Source organism: Bos indicus x Bos taurus, chromosome 25 (assembly GCF_003369695.1).
Source record: "Bos indicus x Bos taurus breed Angus x Brahman F1 hybrid chromosome 25, Bos_hybrid_MaternalHap_v2.0, whole genome shotgun sequence".
In the NCBI taxonomy this organism is placed as follows: Eukaryota; Metazoa; Chordata; class Mammalia; order Artiodactyla; family Bovidae; genus Bos; species Bos indicus x Bos taurus.
Genome location: NC_040100.1, coordinates 35,035,656 through 35,063,548, shown reverse-complemented (window position 1 = coordinate 35,063,548; position 27,893 = coordinate 35,035,656). Strand labels below are relative to the sequence as shown.

At 52.7% G+C, this 27,893-nt stretch overlaps 1 protein-coding gene across 3 annotated transcripts; it reads right to left on the bottom strand.

Annotated features, from left to right (window-relative positions):
* Nucleotides 1–92: 92 nt before the first annotated feature.
* Nucleotides 93–27,893, bottom strand: TMEM114 (transmembrane protein 114). 3 transcript variants are annotated; one of them, XM_027527612.1, is made up of 4 exons: nucleotides 27,319–27,883; nucleotides 26,925–27,005; nucleotides 15,105–15,242; nucleotides 12,310–13,295 (listed from the first exon to the last, which is right to left on the bottom strand). In XM_027527612.1, the coding sequence occupies exons 1-4, from the start codon at nucleotides 27,536–27,538 to the stop codon at nucleotides 13,063–13,065; spliced, it is 672 nt and encodes a 223-aa protein (XP_027383413.1). In that variant the 5' UTR covers nucleotides 27,539–27,883; the 3' UTR covers nucleotides 12,310–13,062. The 3 variants fall into 3 exon arrangements, with proteins under 3 accessions (XP_027383416.1, XP_027383413.1, XP_027383415.1); XM_027527615.1 differs by lacking the exons at nucleotides 12,310–13,295; nucleotides 15,105–15,242 and adding an exon at nucleotides 93–919 and having other exon boundaries at nucleotides 27,319–27,893; XM_027527614.1 differs by lacking the exon at nucleotides 15,105–15,242 and having other exon boundaries at nucleotides 27,319–27,887.

Below are 27,893 nucleotides of genomic sequence, written 5' to 3'. Positions count from 1 at the left end.
CACTACTGTGACAATATCTATGTTGCTGCAATTGACATTATTTCATTCTTTTTAATGGCTGAATGATATTCCATTGTATGTATATACCATATCTTCTTTATCCTTTCTTCTGTCAATGGACATCTAGGTTGCTTCCATGTCTTGGCTATGCTGCAATGAACATTGGATGCACTGCTTTTTTAAAGCCTCCAAACACCCATGGCGAACAGAATAGCTACATCTGTAAATGAAGACAGGATCTGACTCAGCACCTCCACCAGCCTCCCTCTCCTCACCCGGGTCTCGACCCTGAGGCCTGGACTCTAGAGCAGAAGTGATTGGAGGTTTAGCGTCCAGGAGGGGAATGGCCTGAACTCCAGGTCATCCTTCTGGTCTGGAGGTCGAGCCTGAACCAGGGTCCAAACCTCCCAGCCTTTAACCAGGAGTATTTTCCATCATGCCAGGTGGTATCCCCCCTACCAGGATGACGCTTTATGGAAGATGGGTGTATGTGGGTGTGTCCCCTGTCCCCACCATCTATGCTAAAATCAACCCGAACAAGCAGGTGGTTTTCTCCAGAAAAGCCAGGAGGCTTAAGGAACAGCTTTAACGCTGCCCCTGTTTCTCTACATTCTCATCCACATTTTGAGAACTTGGTGTTTCAATCCAAAGCTGAGCTTGAAAAGACTGAAGCCCCCTTCAGTAGAAATAGCAGGCCCTAAGACTGCTTCACAGGAATCCTTTCTCCAGGATGATGAAAGATGCATTGGAGAGGGTTTCCATCCTTGACTTGCTCCCTTGGTGGAGGGTCAGGCCCTGCAAACAGCTGTTGCTGAGTTGCCTGAGGAAGCTGCCCACAGCTGAACCGAGAAGGCAGCTAAACCAAGAAGGAGTCTGCATCCCAGCTTCTCTTGCCCTTCATCACAGCGCTTGTCTCCATCTGTAATTACATGTGTGACATTTGATTAATATCTGTCTCCCCACCCCGCCCCAAGCCCAGGCTTTCAACAGGCCAGGGTCTGCCTGCCTCCTGCTCACTGCTCCTCTCCCAGGGGGAGCATGGAGTAAGGCTCCTGGACATATTTGCTGAATGTATGAATCATGGAGTTAATTAAACCCGTGAACTAAGGCAAAGTCCGAGGTCTGGAAATGAGTAGAATACTAAGAACAGCAACCCCGATTTACACTTTCAAATGAGAAGCCCGGTCCGAAGCTCTGTGCGGCGGAGACGCATGTAATCGCCACAACTCTCTCGAAGGCAGGTGCCGCTGGGAGCCCTGCCTGTCTTAGGGCTGAGGAAGTGCAGACATGAGAGGCTTAAGCCGTTGGCCCATCGCACTCTGCGGTCCCTCCCCGGCCACAGAGTCCAGGCAGAAAGGTGATGCTCATGGCAGGTGAAGGGAGGGAGATGGGGGAAGCAGACCACACCCTGATCTGCCTTCTTCTGGGCTTGTCCCTCCTTCCTCCCCCCAGTCCCTCCTTCTTGATGAGTCTGGTGGTCTCTGCTGGTTGTGCCCCATTGGAGCTGGGGCACAGACAAAGCAGGCCTCTCCGCTCTCACACCACACTGACCCTCTGAGCATCTCAAGGAGTCCAGAGGTTTACATCACCCTCTAGATACAGATTCTCCAAAGCACTGGACCGAGTAGTTCTCATCCGGAGCAACTGTGCCCCCCACCCCCAGGGGACATCTGGCAATGTCTGGAGACATTTGTGATCTTCATGCCTGAGAAAGGGATGTAATTGACATCTCCTGGGTAGAGTCCTAGACAGCATATTTAAAAGCAGAGACATTACTTTGCCAACAAAAGTCCATCTAGTCAAAGGTATGGTTTTTCCAGTAGTCATGTATGGATGTGAGAGTTGGACTATAAAGAAAGCTGAGTGCCAAAGAATTGATACTTTTGAACTGTGGTGTTGGAGAAGACTCTTGAGAGTCCCTTGGACTGCAAGGAGATCCAACCAGTCCATCCTAAACGAAATCAGTACTGAATATTCATTGGAAGGACTGATGTTGAAGCTGAAACTCCAATACTTTGGGCACCTGATGTGAAGAACTTTTTGAAAAGACCCTGATGCTGGGAAAGATTGAAGGTAGGAGGAGAAGGGGACCACAGAGGATGAGATGTTTAGATAGCATCACCGACTCAATGGACATGAGTTTGAGTAAACTCCGGGAGTTGGTGATGGACATGGAAGCCTGGTGTGCTACGATTCATGGGGTCGCAAAGAGTCGGACACGACTGAGCAACTGAACTGAACTGGGTAGAGTCCAGAGATTGGGCACCCCATCAGTGCACAGGGTGGCCCCCACAACACACAGTGATCTGACCTCAGACTTCACTAGGGCTGAGGCTGGGAAGTCCCAGCCAATCTGACCCTCTGTGCTGAGAAGTATTCCCAGGAATTCCCTGGCAATCCAGTGGTTGGGACTCTGCACTCCCAGTGCAGGGAGCACGGTAGTCCCTGGTCGGGGAACAAAGATTCCACAGGCAGCACAAGACAGCCAAAAATAATAATAACCTGGAAAGCAATGTGCACGTACGTGTGCTGTCGTGTCTGACTCTCTGCGACCCCATGGACTGTAGCCCGCCAGGCTTCTCTGTCCATGGGAATCTCCAGGCAAGAATGCTGGAGTGGGTTACTAGGGGATCTTCCTGACTCAAGGATGGAATCTGCATCTCTTGCATCTCCTGCATTGGCAGGTGGGCTCTTTTTTAAAAAAACATTTATTATTTATTTGGCTGCTCCAGGTCCTACTTGTGGCACACGGGATCTTTAGCTGTGTCATGCAAACTCTTCCTTGTGGCATGTGGGATCTAGTTTCCTGACCAGGGGTTGAACCTGGGCCCCCTAGCTTTGGGAGCTCAGTGTCTTAGCTACTGCACCAGCCAAGGAAGTCCTGGAGGGTGGATTCCTTATACTACACCACCTGGGAAGCCCTTTCAAAGCAAAGCATAATTTAAAAAAAAAAAAAAAAAAAGGATTCCCAGCTGCCACCTGGGTGGGTCCGCTTGGACATCCCCCGGGGTCTCGTGTCCTCCAGAGCGGAGTCACAGTTTGCACCCCTCCTCCAGCACCACCAGTCGGCCAGCCTTCCAGCATTTTCCAGCTCTGGAAACGCCAGTTCCACTCGCATTACTCTCCCACCTGGGAAACTGCTATCACCTGGGCACGTCAGGCACCCACCCACTTCCGTAACCCCATCACCTAAACGCCAGCTCTGAATTCTTCTTGCCTTCCCATCACCTCCACCCTACCTGAGCCCCCACGCTCCCTGCACCGACCAGCCTCTCTGCTGGCCTTGATCCCTGCAGCTTCACCACCACCCACTCTGGCCCATCACCCACGCAATGAGCAGAGAGATCCTTCTCAAGCCTGGAAGTGTCGCCTCTGGGACTTCCCCGGAGATTCAAGGGTGAAGACTCTACATTTCCAATGCAGGGAGCACGGGTTCAATCCCTGGTGGGGGAACAGAATTCCCATGTGCCCCACGACTCAACTGAAATATAGAAAATAAAAGCATCACCTCCTCCAGAAAAACCCCCATTTAGTACAGCATTTCCTTCTAGAGTGAGGATAGTGTTCTAGAACGAGATGGTGATGCTTGTTTAACACTGTAAAGGTGCTAAACGCCCCTGAATTGTGTGTTTTAAAATGTTTAAACTTTACTCTGTGGATATTGGACCACAATTTCTTAAAAACTGCCCCCTTGACCTCTGGGCTCCTCTCTGTGGCTTCCACAATCTGGGCTCTGCCTCTCCCTCTAGTCTTGCTAAGGACTCAGATCAGTCACTGGGCTTTGCTGGGGACTGGAGCAGGGCGCGGGGGGGAAGTAGACATGCCTGAGATCTTGCGAGCGGAAATAGTGAAGCAGTGAGATTAAGAAAGCAAATTAGGCTTCCCTGGTGGTCCAGTGGTTAGCACTTCGTGTTTCCACTGCTGAGGGCCCAGGTTCAATTCCCAGTCAGGGCACTAAGATTGCACAAGTGGTGTAGTGCAGCCAAAAAATGATAATAAAGTAAATGAAAAAAAATTAATTAAAAAAAAAGTAGAAACTTCCCTGGGAGCCCAGCAGTTAAGAATTCACCTGCTGATGCAGGGAACACAGGTTTGATCCTTGGTCCAGGAAGATCCCACAGGCCAAAGGGCAAGTAAGCCTGAGACTAGAGCGTAGCCTCTGCTCAAAGACCACAAGAGAGGAAAAAAAAATGATGGCTGCTGGTTTTAGATGCTGCTTTTGGGGTGATGTGTTATGAAGCAACAAAGAAACAGGCAGCTGGTCAGCCAGCCTCAACCCGTGTCCCAGACCCACCTCTCACCAGAGGTGTGTGCTTGGGCCATCATTTCCCCTCTGGAAGCCTCAGTCTAACTTCCCTAGTGGCTCAGATGGTAAAGAATCTGCTGCAACGCGGAAGACCTGGGTTCGATCCCTGGGTCAGGAAGATCCCCTGGAGAAGGAAATGGCTACCCACTCCAGTATTCTTGCCTGGAGAATCCCATGGACAGAGGAGCCTGGTGGGCTACAGTCCATGGGGTCACAAAGAGTCGGACACTACTGAGTGACTTCACTTTAGCCTCAGTCTGCTCGTCATGGAGGAGAGAAAAACAGCACGTGCCTCACAGGTGTCTTCAGACAGAAGAAGAGAGAGTACGCTCAGCACGTGACAAGCACTTACTATGTAGCTGCGGTTACTATTCTGATGTGTTTTTTAAAGTACAGATTTGGCTACACCAGGCCTTAGCTGCAGCGTGTAAATCTCTGGTTGCAGCACGTGGGATCTAGTCCCCAACCCGAGATGGAGCCCCAGCCCCCTTGCATTGGAAGTGCAGAGTCTTAGCCACTGACCACTAGGGAAGTCCCTATTCTGATTTTCCAGAACAACCCTGGTTATAGGGCCTGTATTCATTTCCCAAGACCACCATGACAAAGGACCCGAAACTGGGCACCTAAAAACAATAGAAACTTATTCTCTCACAATTCTAGAGGCCAGAAGTCTAAGACCAAGGTACCAGGGGACTTCTCTGGCTGCCCAACTTTCACTGCCAGGGCCCAGCCTCAGTCCCTGATCGGGGAACTAAGATCCCGCAAGCTGAGTAGCATGGCCAAAAAAAAATTTTTTTATGAAAAAAAAAAATAATAAGATCAAAGGTCAGGAGGGCCACGCTCCATCTGAAGACTCCAGGGCAGGATCCTTCTTCCTGTCTCCGGAGGCTCCAGGTATGCCTTGGCTTACGGCAGCATAGCTCTGTAAGCCGGGTCCCCTCTCTGTGTGTCGGTGGCTTCCTCTGGCTTCTTATGCCTGCCAGTGCAGGAGACAAAACAGACTTGGGTTTGACCCCCAGGTTGGGAAGATCCGCTGGAGGAGGAAATGGCAACCCACTCCAGTATACTTGCCTGGAGAATCCCATGGACCTGGTGGGCTACAGTCCACAGGGTCGCATAGAGTCGGAGATGACTGAAGTGACTCAGCACACGCACACATGGCTTCTTATAAAGACACCAGTTACTGGATTTACCCTGGTACAGTGTGACCTCGTCTTAACTAATTACACCTCCGAAGATTCTCTTTCCAGATGAGGTCGTGTTCACAGGTACCGAGTTACGAGTTTTGGAGTATACCCCTGAGCCCACCTGTGTGTATGCACACACGTGCCTGTTCACCTCCCACTCTTTTTTGACCTCATGGACCATAGCCCACCAGGTTCCTCGGTCCATGGGATTGCCCAAGCAAGAAAACTGGAGTGGGTTGCCATTTTCTCCTCCAGGGGATCTTCCCGACCCAGGGATCAAACCTGCATCTCCTGCATTGGTGGGCAGGCTCTTTACTACCGAGCCACTTGGAAAGCCCTTGAACCCACAGCAGTCCCTTTGCAAGAAGGCGACTACCTGAACACACACGTCCCCTCTCAGGGCCTCACGGGTGAAAGGTGAAGGTCAGGTGTGGACATCAGGCCGTCTAGGACTGACGCCAGCTGTGGTTCCGTGGTGCAGAATCAGGACCATGTCCTCGGTGAGGAGGAAAACCGACAGCTGGCTCCAGGCATCACAGGTGAGGCCTCAGCTCGCCACTCGGGCTCCCCCAGGCTGCTGCTTCCAGGCAAGGACTCAACCACCCAGGGAGGCGCAGGAAGGAGCGAGCCCCACAAAGGAGCGGGGAGGCAGGGGACGCGGGAACTCAGCTCTCCCAGCGCATAAATATTGTATTAGTCATCCCAGGCTTGTTCCTCCTCTGGGGCTCTGAGTATTCCATTAAATTAAGCATTTCTAATTGAGGAAATAGAAAGGAACACGGAACAAATGCCAATGTTCTGAGAAAATCCCCATATCCTCCTGACGGGGAGAGGTCCGCTCCCCAAGCTGTGGTTGGAATACAGGCAACTTAACCTGGTTGCTGTTGAAAGGGCAGGATCTCCAGGGACAGCTGCATCAGGTGCCCTGGGGCAGGGGGATCCTCAGACCCCAAGGAGGGTGGAGGCGGAGGCAGAAGCCCGTGGCTCAGTTGAGTGATCAGAGCAGCAGTTTTGGGTCTCGGTCCCGGCCCATGACCTTGGAGCGTCCTTGGCCTCGCTGAGCCTCTGCTCGTGTGCATCTGATGGTGGGAACCACAGAGGACGCACCCCCCTGCCCCTTGCAGGACAGTGGCAGGGGTCAGATGGGAGCCAGGAATTTAGGAAACTCTCAAATGCTCCCAGGTGTAAGTCAGTCACGTCTGCTGGGTGACCCACCTTCAATGGTGCTCCCAGGAAGCTTCCAGAAGAGGCCAGAGCAGATGACCCGTGATTGGGCCCAGCAGGGACGCCTCCTACGGACAATCGGGGACATCTAAGCAGCCGGGAGGTGATGTGCTCCCTCTCCACCAGCCAGTCCTCCCGAGAAAAGCTCAGACCTGCCGGGGAGGTGAGAAATCGAGACCCGAACACGAGAAGGGACTTTCCCAAGTCATCTGTCCAGGAAGCAAAAGAGCGCGTTCCCAGGAGCACGGCGGCCCAGGCACAGCCCGAAGCCTCTCGCTGCCTGAATCATGCTTTCTCCCCACCAGCCTCAGCCCCACTTACAGAGTCTCTTGTCCCCTGGCTGGACCCCTGCTTATGAGAGAGGGTGACGGGGTAACGGCCGCCAGAGAGCCAGTAGAACAGGGGACGCCATTCCCCTAGGCGGGACTTCCTCGACCCAAAAGTCACATCCACACCTAGGGTTTCGCAGGACCTTGTGACAACCTGTTTGGCTGACTGGTGTGTTCCCAGTGCCTGGCTGAGGACTTGGCATGAAACGGCTCTCAGGAGAAACTTGTGGGATTGAACTGGATGAAATGGGCTTGAGGAGGATGATCCGTGTGCCCATTTTACAGACAAGAAGACTGAGGCCCAGAGGGAGCCAGGGACTTCCCCAAAACCACGCCCCTGAGCTGGAAGAGGTGCATCGGCTGTTCCTGGCCTTTCTCAGACCTGACATTTCACAGCTCCCCAGTCTCAGCTGGGCTTCCTGAACCTCCCTCAGCCTCTTCCTGTCTTTCCCTCTTCTTTCTCTCTGGACTTGGCTCCTTCATTCTCTGTCTGTCTCTGCCTTCAGTCCACTCCTCTCTGTCTCTCTCTCCACGCCTGCATGTTCAGTTGTGTCTGACTCTGCGACCCCATGGACTGCAGCCCTCCAGGCTCCTCTGTCCTTGGGATTCCCCAGGCAAGAATACTGGAGTGGGTTGCCATTGCCTTCTCCAGGGGATCTTCCAACCCGGGGATGAAGCTTCCTCTCTTACGCCTCCTGCATCGGCAGGCAGGCTCTTTACCGCTGCACCACCTAGGAAGGCCCCTCTCTGCCACTACCTCTGTCTTTATCTCTATAAAGGTGTTGCTATGTTTCTCTGAGCCTCTTGTGTCTGTGCGTACGTGTCCCTCTGTCATTCTGTCCTCTCTCCCTCTCCCTTCCCCTATCCTCCAGATGCTCCAGGAGTGGGGGTTGGGGGGTCCCCAGTTGTAAATATTTGGGAAAGCGCAGGCTTCCCGGGTGGCACTAGTGGTAAAGAACCTGCCTGCCAACGCAGGAGATATGAGAGGTGCAGGTTCGATCCCTGGGTCGGGAAGATCCCCTGGAGGAGGGCATGGCAACCCACTCCAGTATTCTTGCCTGGAGAATCCCATGGACGGAGGAGCCTGGCGGGCTACAGTCCATAGCCCGGGCTACAGACTTGAACACAGCTGAGCAACTAACACTTTCACTTCATAAGTGAGTGAAGAAGTGAATGAAGAATATGAGTGAATCACTACATATTGATAAATGATGAACATATCTGTGAATGGCTGGATGGAGGGTGGACAGTGAGTCAACGAATGAGCGGACGAATGAATGAATGAACTTTCTCACCAGGCAGAGCCATCCTGAGTAGGGAGTGGGTCAGTTCCATGGACCATCCACATCAGAGGGTCCAGCCAGGTCTGGACCGAAGGACACAGGTCCAGGCAGAGCTCCCTCTGCAAAGGGGAGGCAAGTGTTTCCTCCCCTTCTTGTCCTATTTACTTTTCTGAGAGTAAAAGCCCACTCCCCTCAACCCCCAAAGCCCACCCTGAGTCCAAACCCCTGAGTCCAAGTCCCCCTGGTCCAAACACCCTCATCCCCCCAGATGATGGGAGAAGCCCCTCCTCCATCTGCTCTCCACCCCCAAGACCAAAGGAGCTTCTGTAGGGGTTCTCACCCCACCCCTGCTCAGCACAGTCACCTGGGGAACTCTTTTTTTTAAATACCAGTGCCTGGGCCCACTTTCGAAGTTTGGATTCCTTTGGGCTCAGTTGTTAGAAGTTTGGTTTTATTTTAAAGCCCCTGAATGATGCTAATGTGAAGCCTGTAGTGAGAACCACTGGGTTAGAGCCGACGCACCTCTGCCGCCCAGACAGCAATGGAGGGACTTCCCTGGTGGTCCAGCGGTTAAGACTCTGCACTTCCCCTGCAGGGGGCACAGGCTTGATCCCTGGTCAGGGAACTAAGACCTTGCATGCTGCACTGTGTGGCCAAAACATTGAAAATATATTCAAAATAGGGACGGAATAAAATGGAATGGGGTGTGATAGGACTGAATCCCAAACACAGCTCAACCATGAAGAACCTCCTTACCATGGACCAGAGGGAACCCCTAGCCCTGTTCCTATGCCTCCTCCTCACCTTTTCACCTCCTACCGCCATCCCCCAACACGCCTTCCTTCCCTCCCTCAAACACCTAAGCCTGTTTCCCACCTCAGGGCCTTTGCACGTGCTGACACCTGCCTGGTCGGCTGTTTCACATATGAAGGGCTCCTCATCTGAGTCTTTGCATGAATGCCACCTCCTCCCAGAGGCCCTTCCTGACTGTCCTTCCGAGAGCAGCCCCTCCCAGCACCTTCCATCTCATGTCCCTGTTTTCTTCACCATGCGAGTTTCTCATACTGGTTCGAACGTGCGCCGTCGGTTTCCATGTAACGCCAGGGATCTTGTCATCCATGCCCACGGATGTGTTCTCAGACCTCAGCACGGTTTTCAGCATATAACAGGTGTTTGGTAAGTATTTACTGAATGAATGAAATTCTTTACAATTGTGTCAATGGCACCCCACTCCAGTACTCCTGCCTGGAAAATCCCATGGACGGAAGAGCCTGGTGGGCTGCAGTCCATGGGGTCGCTAAGAGTCAGACACGACTGAGAGACTTCACTTTGACTTTTCACTTTCATGCATTGGAGAAGGAAATGGCAACCCACTCCAGTGTTCTTGCCTGGTGAATCCCGGGGACGGGGAGCCTGGTGGGCTGCCGTCTATGGGGTCGCACAGAGTCGGACACGACTGAAGTGACTTAGCAGCAGCAGCGGTCAGTTCTTTGAAAACACAGGTGCTCTCTCTTTGTAATTATTTCTTTTCGTTTCCACAGCCGGGTTTCTCACACTTGGTGCTTTGACAGGTGGGACTAGATCTTTCTTTTTGGGGGGCAGGGGGGGCATCCCATGCCCTGTGGAAGTTGATCAGCGGCCCTGACCTCCACCAACCGGAGGCCAGTAGCACCCGTCCCCAGTAACGACAACCAGAAATGTCTCCAGATAACCCCAAACGCCCCAAGTGGAGAGGGAGCGGCGAATCTCCCCCAGTGAAGAACCCCTGCCCTGAGTGTTTAACCCACTGAAAGGCTGAGAACAAATGGCCTTGGTCTGATTTGAACATCAAAACCAGACTCTGGTGCAGTTCCCCCATGTGACCAGAAGGTGGCAGCAGAGACCGCCCTCTTACCATCACAGTTTGCTCTCGCTTTGTGAAAACTTTTTCATCTTTCTCCCCAGACTAGAAACTGACTTTGGGGAAAGCACTCACCCACTGCCACGAGGTGTTGTGACCAATCCACTTTATTTGCACTTTTCCAGATTAGACAGAAAGGGAAGCAGCAGCAATGATTTGAACCCAGAAGTGAGCTGGAATCAGGTAGATGTGAATTTCAGTCCCAATTGTACCCCTTTCTCTCCTTAGCTTGGGCTTCCCCGGAAGTTCAGCTGGCAAATAATCCACCTGCAACGCAGGAGACACCAGTTCGATTCCTGGATTGGGAGGATCCCCTGGAGGAGGGAAAGGTGACCCACTCCAGTATTCTGGCCTGGAGAGTTCCATGGACTGTATAGTCCATGCGGTCACGACGAGTCGGACACGACTGAGTGACCGTCACTCTCTCCTAGCTTAGTCCATGTGTACCTCAGTTCTGACCTGTACGCACTTTGCGCATCTCCATAGTCATCACCATCAGCCATATATTTCACCTGCCTCTGTCCTCAACCACGTGGCAACTCAGGGAGCAAGGGCTCGCTCTGGTGGGGTCACTGCCCCTGGTTCCTAGCATAAACGGCCGGCCCTCAGAGGTTTGTCGAACGACTGATGGATGGGTTCACTGGACGATGCAGGGGCAGAGTAAGCAATGACTCAGTGGGTGTCAGCCGTGACGATGACCATGCCCTACTCAGGATGCCCTTCTTCACGAAGGTGAGGGGAGGACATCATAGTGAAGGCAGTGACGTTGTGGCAAAAGTAGTGATGTCATGGTAGAGTGATGTCATGGTAGAGTGATGTCATGGTGAGGATGATGACATTATGCAGTTGATCTTAATGTTCGCATCTTACATCCACACCAGTGGTCCCCAAATCTGAACCATCAGCCCTTCCTGAGGAGTTTCTTTAACAGGTATTTTATTTTGTTTTTAGCCACGCGATGCAGCGGGTGGGATTTTAGTTCCGAGACCAGGGATCAAACCTGCACCCCCTGCATTGGAAGCACAGAGTCTTAATCACTGGACTACCAGGGAAGTCCCTCCTGGGGAGTTTCTTAAACCTGCAGCTCCCCGGCCCTCCACACATCTCATGACTCAGAATCTTACAGGAGCAGGTTCTCAAGCTTAGCTGATGTTGAGTCATCAGAAGAGGTCTTAACAATTATCAGCGCCTAGGCTGCCCCCCTGGAGACCATCAGAGCAGATGTTCAGCCCCGGCATCAGGCCTTGTGATTCTAATGGGCAGCAAGGCGACAGCCAGCCCTGACACTTAACAAACTCCCCAGTTCAGTGTGATACAAAGGGTGGTCCCAGCCCAGGAGTGTCTGCAGCACCTGGAAACTGCTTAGAAATGAGCCCCACCCAGACCCACCGACTCAGAGACCCCCTGAGTCAGGAAGACCCCCTGAAGGAGGGCATGGTAAGTGGGTCTGGACTCCCGGTGGACTGACATGTGAGCAGCACTGCCCCAGGGGAGTTCAGACACACAGCCACTCTGGGGACCCCCATCCCCACTGGCCAGAATATCAGGAGGAGAGAGGGATGGAATTTTCTGGAGCAGGGAGGAAGAGTTATGATTAGTCCCCAGAGATCGCCCTAGCCATTGACCAACTCCTCGGGGACCTCCCAACTCCCTATTCTAGACTGAACCTCCCTGCCACACGAGAAAAAGCCAAACTACAGTGATTTTCACCCCAAAGGAACCGAGTCTTCTCTGAAGAGTGTTCAGTGCCAATGGGGCCACGGAGGTGGGCAGAAGTCCCCAGGCAGACCCACTGGGGCCACACCAAGGAAACACCTTCCACCTCCAGTCACAGAACTGCGATGGGGTGTTGTTTTTTCACAGAAGAGCTGTCATATGTCCCCACGACCTGGCCTGTGACAGCAGACCTCCAGTGTTTGCAGAAGCAGCTCACAACCCCCACTGCTCCAGAGGAGACCGTGTGTGTACACAGTGTGTGCGTGTGTGTTTAATCACTTCAGTCGTGTCCGACTCTGCAAACCCACGGACTGCAGCCCGCCAGGCTCCTCTGGCCATGGGATTCTCCAGGCTAGAACACTGGAGCAGGTTGCCATGCCCTCCTCCAGGGGATCTTCCTGACTCAGGGGTGGAACCCAGGTCTCCCGAATTGCAGGCAGGAGAATCATCGTACCAACGAAGCCTGTTCTGCTGAAGGCTCAGGATGGGACTAGGTGAGCATGAGCCTGGCTGGGGCAGGTGAGGCAGGACACATCCACCACCTGGCTGTCGAGGAGCCCACGTCTCTGCGGTCTTCCCCCTGGTTCCCCACGGGACCTCCTGCCTGGCCCCAGGTCACGGGGAAGCCTGAAGCCCAATGTCTGAGATGCAGCCGCCTCCACACGCAGGATCCAGGTCGCAGCCAGTCAGCCGGAACCACCCGGAGAAGCTTCGATGTCGGAGAATATGCCTCTATCTTGCTGTGTCTTTTTCCAACACTTACCTAACCTCTCTGGTCCTCCATTTCCTTAACAGAGAGGCTCATCCAAAGGGCAGGTGTGAGGATGCAGTGAAGCCAGAGGAAGTGCACAGAGGCTGCAGTGACGCAGGGGGCGCTTTTTGTGGTCTCATGGGTTCGGGCTCCTCCAGGCCACAGACACACAGGTGCCTGGACACAGCATCCCCCACGCCAGGCAGCGCTAACATGACCGCCAGGCCCCGAGTTCAGCCCACAGTGGCTCTCTGGTGGTGGCCTCAGACCAAGGGGAAGCCGCAGCCCACCAGGATGGTGTCCCTGAGCACCAGCACCTCCAGTCTAAGCCGCTCCTGCCACCCTCGAGCTGGAGCCCGCCCGCGTTCAGATGGCCTGGTCCTGCCGCCGTCTCAGGCTGAGCACACGGGCTGCCACCAGGAAGGTGGCCCCGGTGAGCAGCTCGGCAACGCAGCTGACCCAGCCCAGGGCCAGGGACCAGCCGAAGCGGATGTCCACCTGGTCCAGCAGTGTCTTCTCCTGCAGAAGACACAGCGCCTCCTGGAAGGCAGCGGCTGAGTAGGCGATGTAGACGCTGATGCCGGCGAGGGTCACCAGGGCTGCAGTGGACAGAGGAGAGCTGGTGGACCCCCACACACACCCAGCACCACCCCTCCTTCCCTCTGCTGCCCGTCCTCTGTCCCACCCCCTCCTGCCCCTGGTAGCTCTTCCCCATCCATCTTTCACGCACGCGCTCGTGTCCCCTCTGTCCAGGGGATTCTCCAGGCAAGAATCCTGGAATGGGTTGCCATGTCCTCCTCCAGGGGTCTTCCCGACCCAGGGATAGAACCTGCATCTCCCCCAAATTGGCAGGCGGATTCTTTACCACTGAGCCCCCTGGGAAGCCCCCATCTATCTCAGCTCGTGTCGATTCCTGGATGCCCTCCCTCCCACTGCAGAGCTGGCCAAACCACCCCCTCCCATGGTTTCACAGCGTCTCACAGCGCTCCATCACTACCCAGGTCAGAACTGGAATTTTGCAACTATTTGTGAACCAGTTAATGTCCGTCTGCCGCAGTGTGAGTCCCAAGGGGTCCGCCCTGGATTCCCCAGCACCCAGAACAGCACCCTGCACACGGCTGGTCCCTGTCCCTGTGTGATTAGGGCCCGCTGTCCAGTTGACGGTCCTGGGTGGCTATGTAAACACATTAACCTCAGTCTACATCTCAGCTCCATGTTGGCATCTGCCTCGTGTCAAGTGCTCATTGCCTGGTCTCATGGCAAATCAGGGATGGAGACTTCTCCTGGGGAGGCGCCGTTTGGAGAATTCATCACTGGGCAAACTGTTAATGCCGATATTCTTAACAATATTACAGTGGATGGTGTTCGCACCTCCAGGCGCCACTTTGCCGTTCCCTCCATGGACTCCGAGTGTCATCCCTGCTCTTGTTTTGTGTTGCTTCTGTGACTGTGCAGGGAGTTTAGCTGCAGCATGTGGGGTCTAGTTCCCTGAGCAGGGAAAGAGGGCGGGTCCCCTGCGTGGAGAGCATGAAGTCTTAGCCGCTGGACCACCAGGGAAGTCCCTGTTCTTGTTCTTTTTTAAGGGCCATTTCAAATGACCCAGGAAAATTCCCCAGTGGCCCAGTGGTTAGGACTCCACACCTTCACTGCCAAGGGCTCAGATTCAATCCTTCGTCGGGGAACTAAGACCCCAAAAGCCATGCAGCGCGGCCAGTAAATAAGTAAATAAGCAGGAGGCTATAAAACTACCGGAGAAGGCAGTGGCACCCCACCCCAGTACTCCTGCCTGGAGAATCCCATGGACGGGGGGAGCCTGGTGGGCTGCAGTCCATGGGGTCGCTAAGGGTCGGACACGACTGAGCAACTTCACTTTCACTGTTCACTTTCATGCATTGGAGAAGGAAATGGCGACCCACTCCAGTGTTCTTGCCTGGAGAATCCCAGGGATGGGGGAGCCTGGTGGGGTCTCACAGAGTCGGACACAACTGAAGCAACTCAGCAGCAGCAGCAGCAAGTGCTAGATCCCATCTTTGAAACCCAGCTATTGCCTGACTTGCCTGATTTTAATCAATCAAAGCAAAGCAATGTGTCAGGATGGCAGGTGTGCATGAGACAGCGAGGGTCTCCCGCCAGCCCGTGACCCTGACCCTGAAGCTCTCGGGACTCGGCTTCTTTTATGAAACAATGAAGATGATTCTCAGAACCTGCTCTCACCCTCAGGCTTCTCTCCTGGGACCACAGACCCAGGGACCCTGGGCAGGAAATCTGTTCACCCCTTCCAGCTAGGAGATCACAGCGGGGCAAACCGAGCCCCAGAGGCAATGCAGTCTCCTCCACCCTCCTTCCTTCTGGGGGACCATGCACAGACCCTCTCGGTACCTGGGGCTCCATGCCAGGCGGGCACCTACCTCCAAAGAGGAAGAGGGTCCCCGTGAGCAGAAGGAGGCAGGAGGCTCGCAGGAGGAAGCTCAGAAAGCCCGTCATGCCCCCGAAAACCATAAGGATCAGGCTGAGCGGCAGCAGAATCACAAATGTCCCATGCATGGCTTAGGGGAGACAGAAGGAGGCAGTTACTAACATCCTTCAGTCAATCAACAAACACCTACTGAGCACTTCCTGTGACCTGCACCCAAACGCTGGGGGGAGGGGGGAAGTTGCCACTACTACTGCCCGATAATGATGATGATCTGGGCTTCCTGGTGGCTCAGGGGTAAAGAATCTGCCTGCTAACACGGGAGACCCAGGTTTGATCCCTGATCTGGGAAGATCCCACATGCCACAGAGCAACTAAGCCCATGCACTACAACTATTGAGCCTGTGCTCTGGAGCCCAGGAGCTGCAACTACTGAAGCCCGTGCTCTGAAACAAGAGAAGCCCTGGAACCACCACTAGAGAAAAGTCCGAGCAGCAACAAACCCAGCACAGCCTAAATAAATAAACAAAATTATAAAAAATAGCCATGATAATAATATGATTAATGTGCTGTACTAAGTCACTTCAGTCATGTCTGACCCTATGAACTGTAGCCCGCCAGGCTCCTCTGTCCATGGGATTCTCCAGGCAAAAATACTGGAGTGGGTTGCCGTGCCCTCCTCCATGGCATCTCCTGACCCAAGGATCGAACCTGCATCTCTTATGTCTCCTGTACTGACAGGCGGGTTCTTTACCACTAGCACCATCTGGGAAGCCATTGATATGATTAATAGCCACGGTTATCGAAGCTCAGTTATGCCAGGCTTTGTGCTGCGTAAGTACCATCTCGTTTAAATCCCATGCACCCTATAAGTAAGTATTGTCCTTGTTCGTTCGCTTATTCACTCAGCACATGTGTATCGAGTACATGCTGGGTGCCAGGCTCTGTGCCTAGATTGGCAGATGCATAGGCAAATTCACCAAGGCTCCTGCCATGCGGGGTCAGCAGTGAACAAGTAAGTGATGAAGTTGAGAAATGGTGACAAATGCACGGGGAAGGGCGTGAACAACGCTGAGAAGCGGGCAGGGCAGTGGCTTTACTGAGGAAGTGACATCAGAGCAAAGACCTGAAGGAGGTGAGGGAGGCAGCCGTGCAGGAGGGGCAAGAACTGAGGGACGACAGGGAAGGATGGAGCAGGGGGGAGTCAGAGATGGGAGGGGTTGTGCCCGGTGGGGCTTCCTCTGGGAGAGCCAGCGAGGGTGGCTGCGGGGAGGGAGAGTGAGGACGTGGGGAGGGGAGATCGTTCACAGCAGCTCGCGTGGGGCTCGGGGCTCCGGAGCCATCAGGAAGATTTTTCATTTCTCTCTGAATGAGAGGGCTTCCCTGGTGGCTCAGATGGTAAAGAATCTGCCTGCAACACGGGAGACCTAGGTTCAAGACCTGGGTTCGATCCCTGGGTTGGGAAGATCCCCTGGAGGAGAGCGTGGCCACCCACTCCAGTATTCTTGCCTGGAAAATCCCCACGGACAGAGAAGCCTGGCGGGCTGCAGTCCATGGGGCCACAGCAAGCCGGACAGGACTGAGTGACTAAGCGCAGCCCTAATTAAGACGGAGGCCACCAGACTGTCTTGAGGCACGAGGGACACGGGCTTTAACTTCACTTTCTACAGGTCGCTCTGGTCGCTATATTGCGAGTGGCCAGCAGAGGGGTGTAGTGGGCTGAAAGAAGGCTTCCAAGTTCACGTCCAGACTTCTTTTCTTGGGCTCCAAAATCACTGCAGACGGTGACTGCAGCCATGAACTTAAGACACTAGCTCCTTGGAGGAAAAGCTATGACCAACCTAGACAGCGTATTAAAAAGCAGAGACATCACTTTGCTGACAAAGGCCCGTCTAGTCAAGGCTATGGTTTTTCCAGTAGTCATGTACGGATTTGAGGGTTGGACCAGCAGGGAACACCGCCAGAGAAGATGCAGGAGTTCACCCCAGCCATGGCCCCACTCCCTTCCCAGCCACTGCAGGCTGGTTGAGCAGGAGAGAGGAGGGGGAAGCCAGAGAAAGAACCACTCAGAAAAGTGCCACCAGCATCCATCCCCTCCCCCTTCTGTCCCCAAACTCCCTGTCTTTTGTGAGTCGCTTCATTCCTCAGAAGCTCGTTTTCACGTCTCTGACCTGGAGGTCATGAGATCCGGTTCGCTGTGTTACCATAAGGACAATGTGTGTGGAGGAAATGGAGAGGCCCATAGAGCCCGGATTAAATCAACCATGACCCCACCAACCATAAAGATGATGAAGGTAATCATCCGGTCTGCCTTCCCCTGTGATCACACCCCTTGGTCTGCAAGCCCCTAAATGCCAGCAGCCTTGGCAAGTCAAGGAGACAAGGCTCATCTCCTTCCTGGGGCTGTCACAGGACAAAACGTGATTCCAGGGGACGGGGACCTGGGGTCTTTCCTCCTTTGCTCCCTCCCTCTTTTCCTTCCTTTCTTTCTCAAGGAAAGATCTTGGGCAAGGAAGCACAACAGCTGGTGTGAAAACCGGGTTCTGTTAAGATCTGTCGGTTGCACAGCATTGCCTCCAGACACTGGCTGAGGCCTGAAATCATTTCTCATTTAGAAATTAATGAGGTTTCCCAGAGTTGGTTCGTCCCTGCAGCCCCACGTGTGAGCTCCCCAGACACGCTGCCGGCTGAGTTCCTGTACATGTTCAATTAAATATCTGGACGAGAACAGTGCTCCCCCTGGGAGAGTTGTAACATTTCCTGCTGAAATTTGGTTTAGTACTTTTTTTTTTAATGTGCCTTGGTCTTTTGTTAGTTTTTTATTTTCATGACTGCTGTCTGGGGACATAAATATTGATTCTGAGTTCTGTTCTACTTGGAAAGGTCCCCAACTCCAGGTACATCTCATTCAGAAACGAATGTCTAAGGGCCCCATAGAGCCTGGGCATCAGCAGGGGACAAGGTCTCTGGCCTCCCGGAGATCACAGTCCAGGAAGGAGACAGACTCTCAGGAAAATAAAGGGGATGATTACAGACCGAGTGTCACAAAGGACATGAGAGTGATGATGTGGAAAAAAACAAGGTGGCCACTTTTATAGCTGAGATGGCTGTTTTAATTTCCTAAAGCTGACATCATAAATTACTACAAACTAGGGGTCAGGTATGGATGTGAGAGTTGGACCATAAAGAAAACTGAGCACTGAAGAATTGATGCTTTCAAACTGGGGTACTGGAGAAAACTCTTGAGAGTCCCTTGGACAGCAAGGAGATCCAACCAGTCAATCCTAAGGGAAATCAACCCTGAATATTCATTGGAAGGATTGAAGCTGAAGCTGAAGATCCAATGCTTTGGCCACCTGATGCAAAGAGCTGATTCGTTGGAACAGACCCTGATGCTGGGAAAGCTTGAAGGCAAAAGGAGAAGGGGGCAGCAGGAGATGAGATGGTTAGATAGCATCACCGACTCACTGGCTATGAGTTTGAGCAAACTCCGGGAGATAGTGAAGGACAGAGGAGCCTGGCGTGCTACAGTCCATGGGGTCAAAAAGAGTCAGACTTGACTTAGCAACTGAGCGACAACAGCAGATGTCTTAAAAGCAGGAGGAATTTATTCTCTCACATCAAAGGGTCAGCAGGAACTTGGTCCCTGCAGAGGCTCCAGGGAAGACTCCTTCCTGCCTCTTCCAACCTCTGGTGGTTGCTGGCAAGGCTTGGCATTCCTTGGCTGGTGGCAGCATCCCTCTGATGTCCACCTCCATCTTCCTATGACCTTCTTGTCTCTCCTCTGCAATCTCCTTTTCTTACAAGGACACTTGTCATAGGACGTAAGTTAGTCCACAGTGATCTTGAGAGCCTTAACTAAATTGCCTAAGATATTTTTTTCCAAATGAGGTCCCATTCCCAGGTACTAGGATCTGTGAGGACATGGTCACATTTTTCTGGAGGGTGATACCCTTCAATCCACTACAGCGTTGGGACTTCCCCGGCAGTCCAGTGGCTAAGACCCTGCACTTCCAACGCAGGAGCCTGAGTTTGATCCCTGGCCTAGGAAATAAGATTCCACGTGCTGCGTGGCAAAAACAAAAGAATCAATGAACCCAATCCAATACAGGGTTTACAGTAGGAGCACAACCCAGGAGAGCTAAGATTACCATCTAGAATTAATCATGGGCTTTCCTGGTGACTCAATGGTAGAGTCTACCTGCCAATGCAGGAGACACAGACATGATCCCTGGACCAGGAAGATCCCACGTGCCATGGACCAGCTACAGCCCGGGAGCCTCAACTACTGAAGCCCGAGAACCCTAGAGCCTGTGCTCCACAACAAGAGAAGCCTCCGCAACGAGAAGCCCTCGTGCCGAAACTAGAGCAAAGCCCTGAGGCAGCACTGAAGACCCAGAAGAGCCATAAATAAATACAAGTATTTAAAATAATACTAGTAATCGTGTTGGCGATCAGGAAGACGATGAAGGTGCAGTCCCGGTCCTACAAGGAGCCACGTTCTGGTGACAACAGATTCGAAAATTCACAAAAAATATAAAAATCCACTTCCTTACCAGGTATAATAGGATTGAATGTCTCTGAGGATCTCGTGGAGTCTCCAAGTCATACTGACAAGGTTTGAAACTAAAGATAGCGATGTTTTCCCCTTTGGGAAATGGTTCCTGAGACTTTCTTCTTTTGCTAGCACTCTGATGTTGTTGGAGAATGATACCGCTCTGCTCTTTTAGCTTCTCTGATGGCTCAGTGGTTTAAAAAAAGAAAATCTGCCTGCAATGCAGGAGATGCAGGCTAGATCCTTGGGTTCGGAAAATTCCCTGGAGAAGGGCATGGCAACCCACTCCAGTAATCTTGCCTGGAGAATCCCATGGATAGAGCAGCCTGGTGGGCTATAGTCCTTAGGTCACAAAGAGTCGGACATGACTGAGCACACACGCACCTCTCTGCTCTCTGTAACAGAAAGACTATTACTTCGTTACCTTCGTGGGGCTTTCTGACCTCACAAGCATTCCGGAAGCCTGCTCTGCCCATCAAGCTATTCTTTGAACAGTGCGATAATGAATCATTCACGCAGTTATTCTTGGCATGAACATCTTGGCTTTTCTCTGGGTTTGCTTTTCCTTTGCAACAAAGCATTTCTGAATCAAAAAAATCTCTTGCACCTGGGTACCTATTTGCTCTTGACGAAAAAAATGACCTGTCAACATTATTAGTATTATTAATTCTACATGGTAATCTTAGTACTTAAGTGAGCTCCTACTGCGGGCAGTGGAGAAGAACGGGGCTCCGAACCCAAAAAAAACAGGCTAGGAATTTTTCTTCCGGTCTCAGAACACTCACATTATACTGAAATTATCCTCGGTGTAGCATCATTCTAAAAGAGTAGAAACTGCCTGTATTCAAATCCCAGATCAACCAGTTACTGTCCAAACTTTGGTCACTTACCCAACCTCTCTGTGCCTTGGTTTCCTCATTTGAAAAGTGAGGAGGATAAATCACAGTAACTGCCTCATGGGACTGTTGTGGAGTTTAAATGGATGGAGACACGTGAAGACCTCAGGACAGGGTCTGGCACACAGCACCTGCTCTGTAAGCACTGACTGTTATTTTTACTGCTCTTCAACCACTCCACAGAAAGGGGCCCCACCTCCCTTTACTCCATGCCCCTGTTTTATTTCCTTTGTTACAGCTACTACTATTTGAAACCATTTTATGTTTATTTATTCACTGCTCACCAGGTGTTTATTATCTGCCTCCTGCACTAGACAGTAAGCTGTAGGTGGCAAGCACCCCACAATCTCACCATGTTTTATCCCCCGCATTAAGTAAAAAAAAAAAAAAAAAAGGAGTTTGCAATAATTAGCCCCATTTTAGGGCAGGAGGAAAAGGGGAGGACAGAGGATGAGCTGGTTGGATGGCATCATGGACTCAATGGACATGAGCTTGAGCAAACTCTGGGAGATAGTGAAGGAACAGGGAAGCCTGGCGTGCTGCAGTCCAGGGGGTCACAAGAGTCTAACACGACTTTGCAACTGAACAACAACGCCCCATTTTACAGATGAGAAGCCTGAGGCTCAGGGAGGTAACATGACTTAACGCAGGAGAAGGAGACCACAACTCCCCTCCTGTTTTGGGTAACCTAAGCTGGATGCTTTACCATCTCCTAGCGACTAAAACAACTATGCTGGAAGTTTTGCTTATATGACCTCATTTCATCTCAAAGCAGCCCATTTATTTTTTAAATTTATTTTTCATTGTAAGTGAAAAGTGAAGTCACTCAGTTGTGTCCGACTCTTTGCGAGTCCATGGACTGTAGCCCACCAGGCTCCTCAGTCCATGGAATTCTCCAAGCAAGAGTACTGGAGTGGGTTACCATGTAACATTAATTACTGCTGTACAGGAAAGTGACTCAGTTATCATATATATATGTTCTTTTTCATATTCTTTTCCATTATAGTTTATCACAGGATATGGAATATAGTTCCCTGTGCTATACAGCAGAACCTTGTTGTTTATAAAACAGCCCATTTATTGAAGCAGATGACTAGCCAGAAGTTACAGAACTGGTCAGGGGGACCTTATCTATGATGAGGTGGACCCCGCCCCATCTTGTTGAGAGAGGCACATGACTCAGCCTGACCAATCAGCACACTCCTTGCCCTCGGCCATACTGATTGGCTCAGTCCTAGGCATGTGATCCGATCTGAGCCAAAGAGAGACCTACCAGGAGTTGCAGAATGATTGGGCAACAGTCTCCTATTTTGGTTGCTGAGACTGGAGAGGATTTAGTTGAAAGCAGAATCTAGAGGCAAAGCCCAGAGAGAAGAAGAAAGAAATTGTGCTTAACTCTTTAGGTCCTGGGGGGCTTGAGCTTTTCAGCTCCATGGACCAGGAATTCCGTGTTTTGTTTTAACTAGTATGATTTGGGGGCTTTCCCGGTGGCTCAGAGATAAAGAATCTGCCTGCAACACAGGAGCTGCAGGAGATGCGAGTTCGATCCCTGGGTGGGGAAGATCCCTGGAGGAGGGCATGGCAACCCCCTCCAGTATTCTTGCCTGGAGAATCCCATGGACAGAGGAGCCTGGTGGGGTACAATACATAGGATCACAAAGAGTCAGACACAACTGAAGCGACTTAGCATGCACGCACAGTATGATTTGAGTTTCCATCACTTTCAAAAGGCTGATACAGCTAGCCTGGGTGGCTCTAAACTGTGGCTCTTTTATCTAAACTGTGCTGGGACTTTCCTGGCAGTCCAGTGGTTGAGACACTGAGCCTCCAATGCAAAGGGCGAAGGTTCAATCCCTGGTCAGGGAACTAATATCCCACATGCCATGCAGCGGGACCAAGAAAATATTTTTAAAATATAAAAGTAATAATAATAAACTGTGCTGAATTTGAAGACTGCCTCTCTGCCAAAAAAAAAAAAAAATCCCAGTCCCTAGCCAGGGAACCAAACCCTTGACATCCCCAGGGCTAATCAAGAAGATAAAATATCCAAGCAAGGTGGAGTTTTACTGGGTACAGAAGCAAGCTGCCCGCATGGGTTTTCTTGGAGGAAAAATCAATTGTTCTTCCCATCCACCCTCAGGAGGGACTCTGTCTGGAAGGCTGCCTCACAGAGCATGCAGCTTGTCACTTGGCCTCTGTCCTCTGTGACTCTTCTGCAGGTCCAGAAAGGAACACGGGCTCCTTTTAAAAGAACTTGGCCAACATTCAAAACTCTTTCTGGGGATAAAGAGATTCTGGGAAAAAGCTGTCTCTGGGGGTGATTTTCAGTGAGCACAAGGTCTGAAGGGCCAGCCTCCTCTCTGATGATACAATAGTACTAAGAGCAGCTAACACTCAGGGTACACTTACAGGGCCAGACACTGCGTGAGGCTCTGGAAATACACTCTCTCGTTTCACCCTCGACTGTTCTTATGAGGAGAGATGAGAGTTATTTTCAATTTGCCTATGAGGGAACTGAGACTCAGAGAGGTAGAGGAATTTGCCCAAAGCCATCATGTACCGATGTGAGAGTTGGACCATAAAGCAGGCTGAGCACCGAAAAATTGATGCTTTCAAATTGTGGTGCTGGAGAGGACTCCTGAGAGTCCCTTGGACAGCAAGGAGATGAAACCAGGCGATTCTAAAGGAAATCAACCCTGATTATTCATTGGAAGGACTGACGCTGAAGCTGAAGCTCCACTGCTTTGACCACCTGATGTGAAGAGCTGACTCATTGGAAAAGACCCTGACGCTGGGAGAGATTGAGGGCAGGAGGAGAAGGGGTGACAGAGAATGAGATGGTTAGATGGCATCCCCAAGTCAATGGACATGAGTTTGAGCAAACTCTGGGAGATACCGAAGGACAGGGAAGCCTGGCGTGGTGCAGGCCATGAAGTCACAAACAGTCAACATGACTGAGCGACCAAACAGCAACAACATGCCTGGCTGGCGGTGAAGCCGGGGCTTAGACCTGGGGCAGAGGGTGAACAGAGGCGCAGACTGTGGACGTGGGTTTTGCCTGTTTCTCAAAACCCTGGACCACGCAGGGCTGCTGCATTATCAAGCTTCACGAAGAGGCCAGACCAGTGCTGACTGGTTAGCCATCCAGTGTACCCACTGATGTGATAAGTAGGCTGAAGGCCAGCATGCAGCCCAGCAAAGGGCCACAGATGTGACTGCGTCTAAAAGAGGCGGGAAGGAACGGTACAGAGGACTAGTGTTTACTGACCACTTAGTGCGTGTCTAGCACGTTTACATCAAGTCATTCTTTGATGCAACAGGGAGATCACACAACAACAGGCACTAAGCCGGGTGCCAGGTCAGGTCCATCTTTTCAATCAGCTAGTTCGTGGAATCCTGACCCCACACCCCTTTCGGGTTTTGTTATCTTGTTTGGATAAATATGGAAGCTGAGGCTCAGAGAGGTTAAGACACCAACCCCGGGATCACAGAGGGGTCCTGGGAAAGGTCTAAGCTGGGCTTTGACTTCCAGCCCTCAGTTTATGGGCAAAAATTCTAGATTATTCTCTCCCCCCCACCACCATGGGAAAGCCCTCTTGTTTACTTGATTAAACAAATAAACATAAATAAGCTGGGGCTTCCCTGCTGGTCCAGAGGCTAAGACTCTGCACTCTCAATGCAGGGGGCCGGTGTTCAATCCCTGGTTAGATCCAGGGTTAGATCCCATGGAACTAGATCCCACAAGCCACAACTAAAAAGATCCCTCATGCCACAACAAAGACCCAAGATCCTGGGTGTCGCGACTAAGACCAGGCGCAGCCAAATAAATACATTTTTAAGTTTTAAATAAATAAATAAGTTGCATAGGCACAATTTTCACATGCAAAGGGACACCCAACTTTGTTTTAAGGCTGTAGTAACTGATACAGCATCTCCTGGTTACATTCTCCAGCCTTCTCTGTGGACCAGAGCGATCCATTCAGAAGCCTGCTAGCTAACACGTAACAGGAGTTTTGGAATGGGAATTCCTGATGATGCTTGAAATGCTCTGAGAATACCCAGAGGTCCTCCTGGTGCAACTTGGAGCTGAGGACAGAGTTCGTGAGATCCCTTCCTTTCCTCCATGCCCACCCACCTCACTTTCCAAGCACCTAGCGGATATTCCCTTCAGTGGGACTTCACACAGTAGTGTGCAGGTGGTGGTTTAGTCGCTAAGTCATGTCTGACTCTTGTGACTGCGTGGACCGTAGCCTGCCAGGCTCTTCTGTCCATGGAATTCTCCAGGCAAGAATACTGGAGTGGGCCGCCATTTCCTTCTCCAGGGCATCTTCCCGACCCAGGAAGCGAACCTGGGTCTCCCGCATTACAGGCACGTTCTTTACCAACTGGGCTACAAGGGCAGCCTGTGGGGTGCTGGAGTTGGATTATATCAGAGTTGTTCTATCGCTAAGTCTTGTCCTACTCTTTGTGACCCCAGGGTCTGGAGCACACCAGGCTCCTCTGTCCTCCACTATCTCCCAGAGTTTGCTCCAATTCACGTCCACTGAATCAGTCAACTGTTAAGTTTTCAGGAATATGCGGAACCAGTGGACGTCATGTTGACAGCTTGAAATTGACTGCAGTGGGAATATTTATTCCACAGAGGTTGGCAAATGCCACAAATCAAGATGCTCCCCTCCCCCAGAGAGCCAATTATTAAGCATTTTCCAGCACACCAGTGGACTTCAGAGAAGAGTCTGGTTCACTCATGTACTTATTTATTCATTCAACAAACATGGATTGAGTTCCACCTCTAAAAAATAGTTTACATTCACTCTCATACCTGCTCAGCCAACCTTGGCTCATGGGCTACTCTGTGCCAATGCTGTGTGTGCTAAATCACTTCAGTCATGTCCGACTCTGCAACCCTATGGACTGTAGCCCACCCAGCTCCTCTGTCCATGAGATTCTCCAGCCAAGAGTACTGGAGTGGGTTGTCATGCCCTCCTCCAGGGGATCTTCCCCACCCAGGGATCAAACCTGCATCTCCTGCATTGGCAAGCAGGTTCTTTACTGCTAGCACCACCTGGGAAGCCCAGGCTCTGTGCTAAATACTAAATATTCTGTGCTAAATTCCAGCTGTGGCAAGAGAGACATGGTCCCTGCTGGCATGGAGCTTGTTTAGTGAGGGGGTCAGCTTTTAACTCTAAAAATGTCACACACCCTGTACTGTGAGTAGGAACTGACTAAGTCAAGCTGGCAGGATGGGAGCAGGGAGACTCCGAGTGGAGGCAATGGCGTGTGCAAAGTCCCTGTGGCGGGAGGAAATGTGCCACCTTCCAGGAACTGGTGCCAACACAGCCGGAGAGGAAAGAGCAAAGGGGAGAGTGGAGCTGAAGAGGGGCCCTGGCAGCCCTAGTGGGCCATGCCAGGGACTTGTCTTTATTCTAAGAGTCCCATCCCCAACCCTCAGTAAGACTATCAAAAGCTGCCCATACTTGTCAAGGTCTATGGAACTCAGCTCTCATTTCCTCATCATTTCCTTTGTATGGCACCTCTCTCTCTAGGAGTGTTTCCTCTTTGGAAAAGTAAAGATTAAGATGGAGACGACAAGAACTTTGCAGGAAGGCTGTGAGGATTAAATGAAGGCTGAAATGGAGTTCAGCTCCAGGTCTGGCCGCTGGTGAACTGAACTATGGCTCTGATTTTCCCTCTTCCCTCCAGTGTTTATTCAGCCCCTTTGCTTTCCCAAATTCTATCCTCAAATCCTGCCGGCTTTTCTGACTTCGGAGCACCGTGCCAGGCACTGGGAAGTCAGCCAGGAACAACAGACACAAGGCCCCTGGGGATGGGGAGCTGTCCTTTGCCTCCTGGTTTTCCTCTCTTGGATCGTTCAGCCAATATTTACTGCATCCTTGGTGCTGCCAAGCGCTTGTCCTCAACAGCGAGGATGCAGCGACGGCTGACCATGGGGTGTGCCAGTCAGCTCCCCAGGCTGGTTAAGGTGTCTCCTCGGGCTCCGAGTCACCCTCCCCCGTGCTGCTTGCCACTCTGAAATGGAACTGCGCACTTCCCCCTCGGTGTCGCCAGCTAGCCTCTGCGCCCCGAGGGCTTGGCCTGGGGCTTGGAGCTCAGCACCCCGCTGCCCCGCGCACCGAAAGCCTGCAGCCAACGTTTGTCGAATGAATCCCCAACCACACTTCACCCGTGGAGCCAGAGGGTCCCACCTCCTTCTCCTATACCCCTTCCCCTGCTCCTGCCCGTGTCAGAGGCCACCTCGGTGGCCCTCTCCTCTGCAGGGCCCCCACCCCCAGTTTGAATAAAAGCTCCCAAACTGGCGTCCAGCCCCGGGTTCCGCCCCCCATCTCACCCTCCCCGGACTCACTGAGAAGTTGCCGGCTCGAGTCGCTGACGGTCACGTTCTCCTGCCAGAAGGGGTTCATCAGCGGCGCGCACGGGCTCTGGACTGGGTGGGGCAGAGGAATCGGTGGGCGTAGGGGCTGCGGGGGGCGGGGGGGGGGGTCCCCGGGGGTTCAGACCCAGCCCGCGCCTTCGTCCCCACGTCCCTCCTGGATGTCCCACCCGGGGGGTGTAGGGTCGCGGAGCAGCGGTGGGCTGAGCCGGGCACCTCTTTATAGGGGTGATGGCAGCCCCAGGACCCTGGGCCACCTCCCGTCCGACCCCGGACCTCGCGTTTCGCGGGCTCCGGGGCTTGAAAGCCGAGTGCGCGCCAAGCAACAGGTCCGGCCACAGCCCGGGCTCCCCGGGTGCCCCCTTACCCCGGCAGGTCCGCCAGAGGCCGGAGTGCGAGCTCAGAGGCTCGAGCTGGCTGCGGTTGTTGGCTCCCACCGGGCCCCGCGCCCCTGGGCCGCCCCGCTCCAGGCGCTCGGTGTCGATGATGTACCAGAAGTCGGTGCCGATGGCCACCGCCAGGAGCACGAAGCTGAGCGCCCCGGTCAGCGCCGCCGCGCCGGCCAGCGCGCCCAGGTGCACCCGCATCGCCGAGCCGCGACCCCGGCCGCCGCCCACAGTTCCCAGCGCCAGAAGCTCGCGCGCCCGGGTTCTAGGAGCCAGAACTGGTCCTCGGGACCTCGATCCCTCCCTCCGCCACTGGCTCCGCCCCTCAGCCCCTCACCTGCAGGCTGGGACCTGCACCGCCTCCCCGCTCAGACCCCATCACGATCTAAAACCCCACCTCGATTAACACTTGCAGCCCAGCGCACCCTTTCGCTCCCGCTCCTCAACTGCTCGCAGACCCTCCTCCCACCTATCCGCTCCTGCACTCCCCACGCATCCCAGCTGTTCCCCGCTCTGCCGGGCCTCTGCGTTCCTCCCAGCCCTGCCCCGCGACCCC

What these genes read in the sequence shown, in the direction of transcription:
- TMEM114 (XM_027527612.1), bottom strand. Translation starts at nt 27,538, where the DNA reads ATGCGGGTGCACCTGGGCGCGCTGGCCGGCGCGGCGGCGCTGACCGGG. An exon ending in CTCGAGCCGGCAACTTCTCA is followed by an intron (nt 15,243 to 26,924) that starts GTGAGTCCGGGG and finishes GTCTCCCCTAAG; the next exon opens with CCATGCATGGGACATTTGTG. An exon ending in GACCCTCTTCCTCTTTGGAG is followed by an intron (nt 13,296 to 15,104) that starts GTAGGTGCCCGC and finishes TGTCCACTGCAG; the next exon opens with CCCTGGTGACCCTCGCCGGC.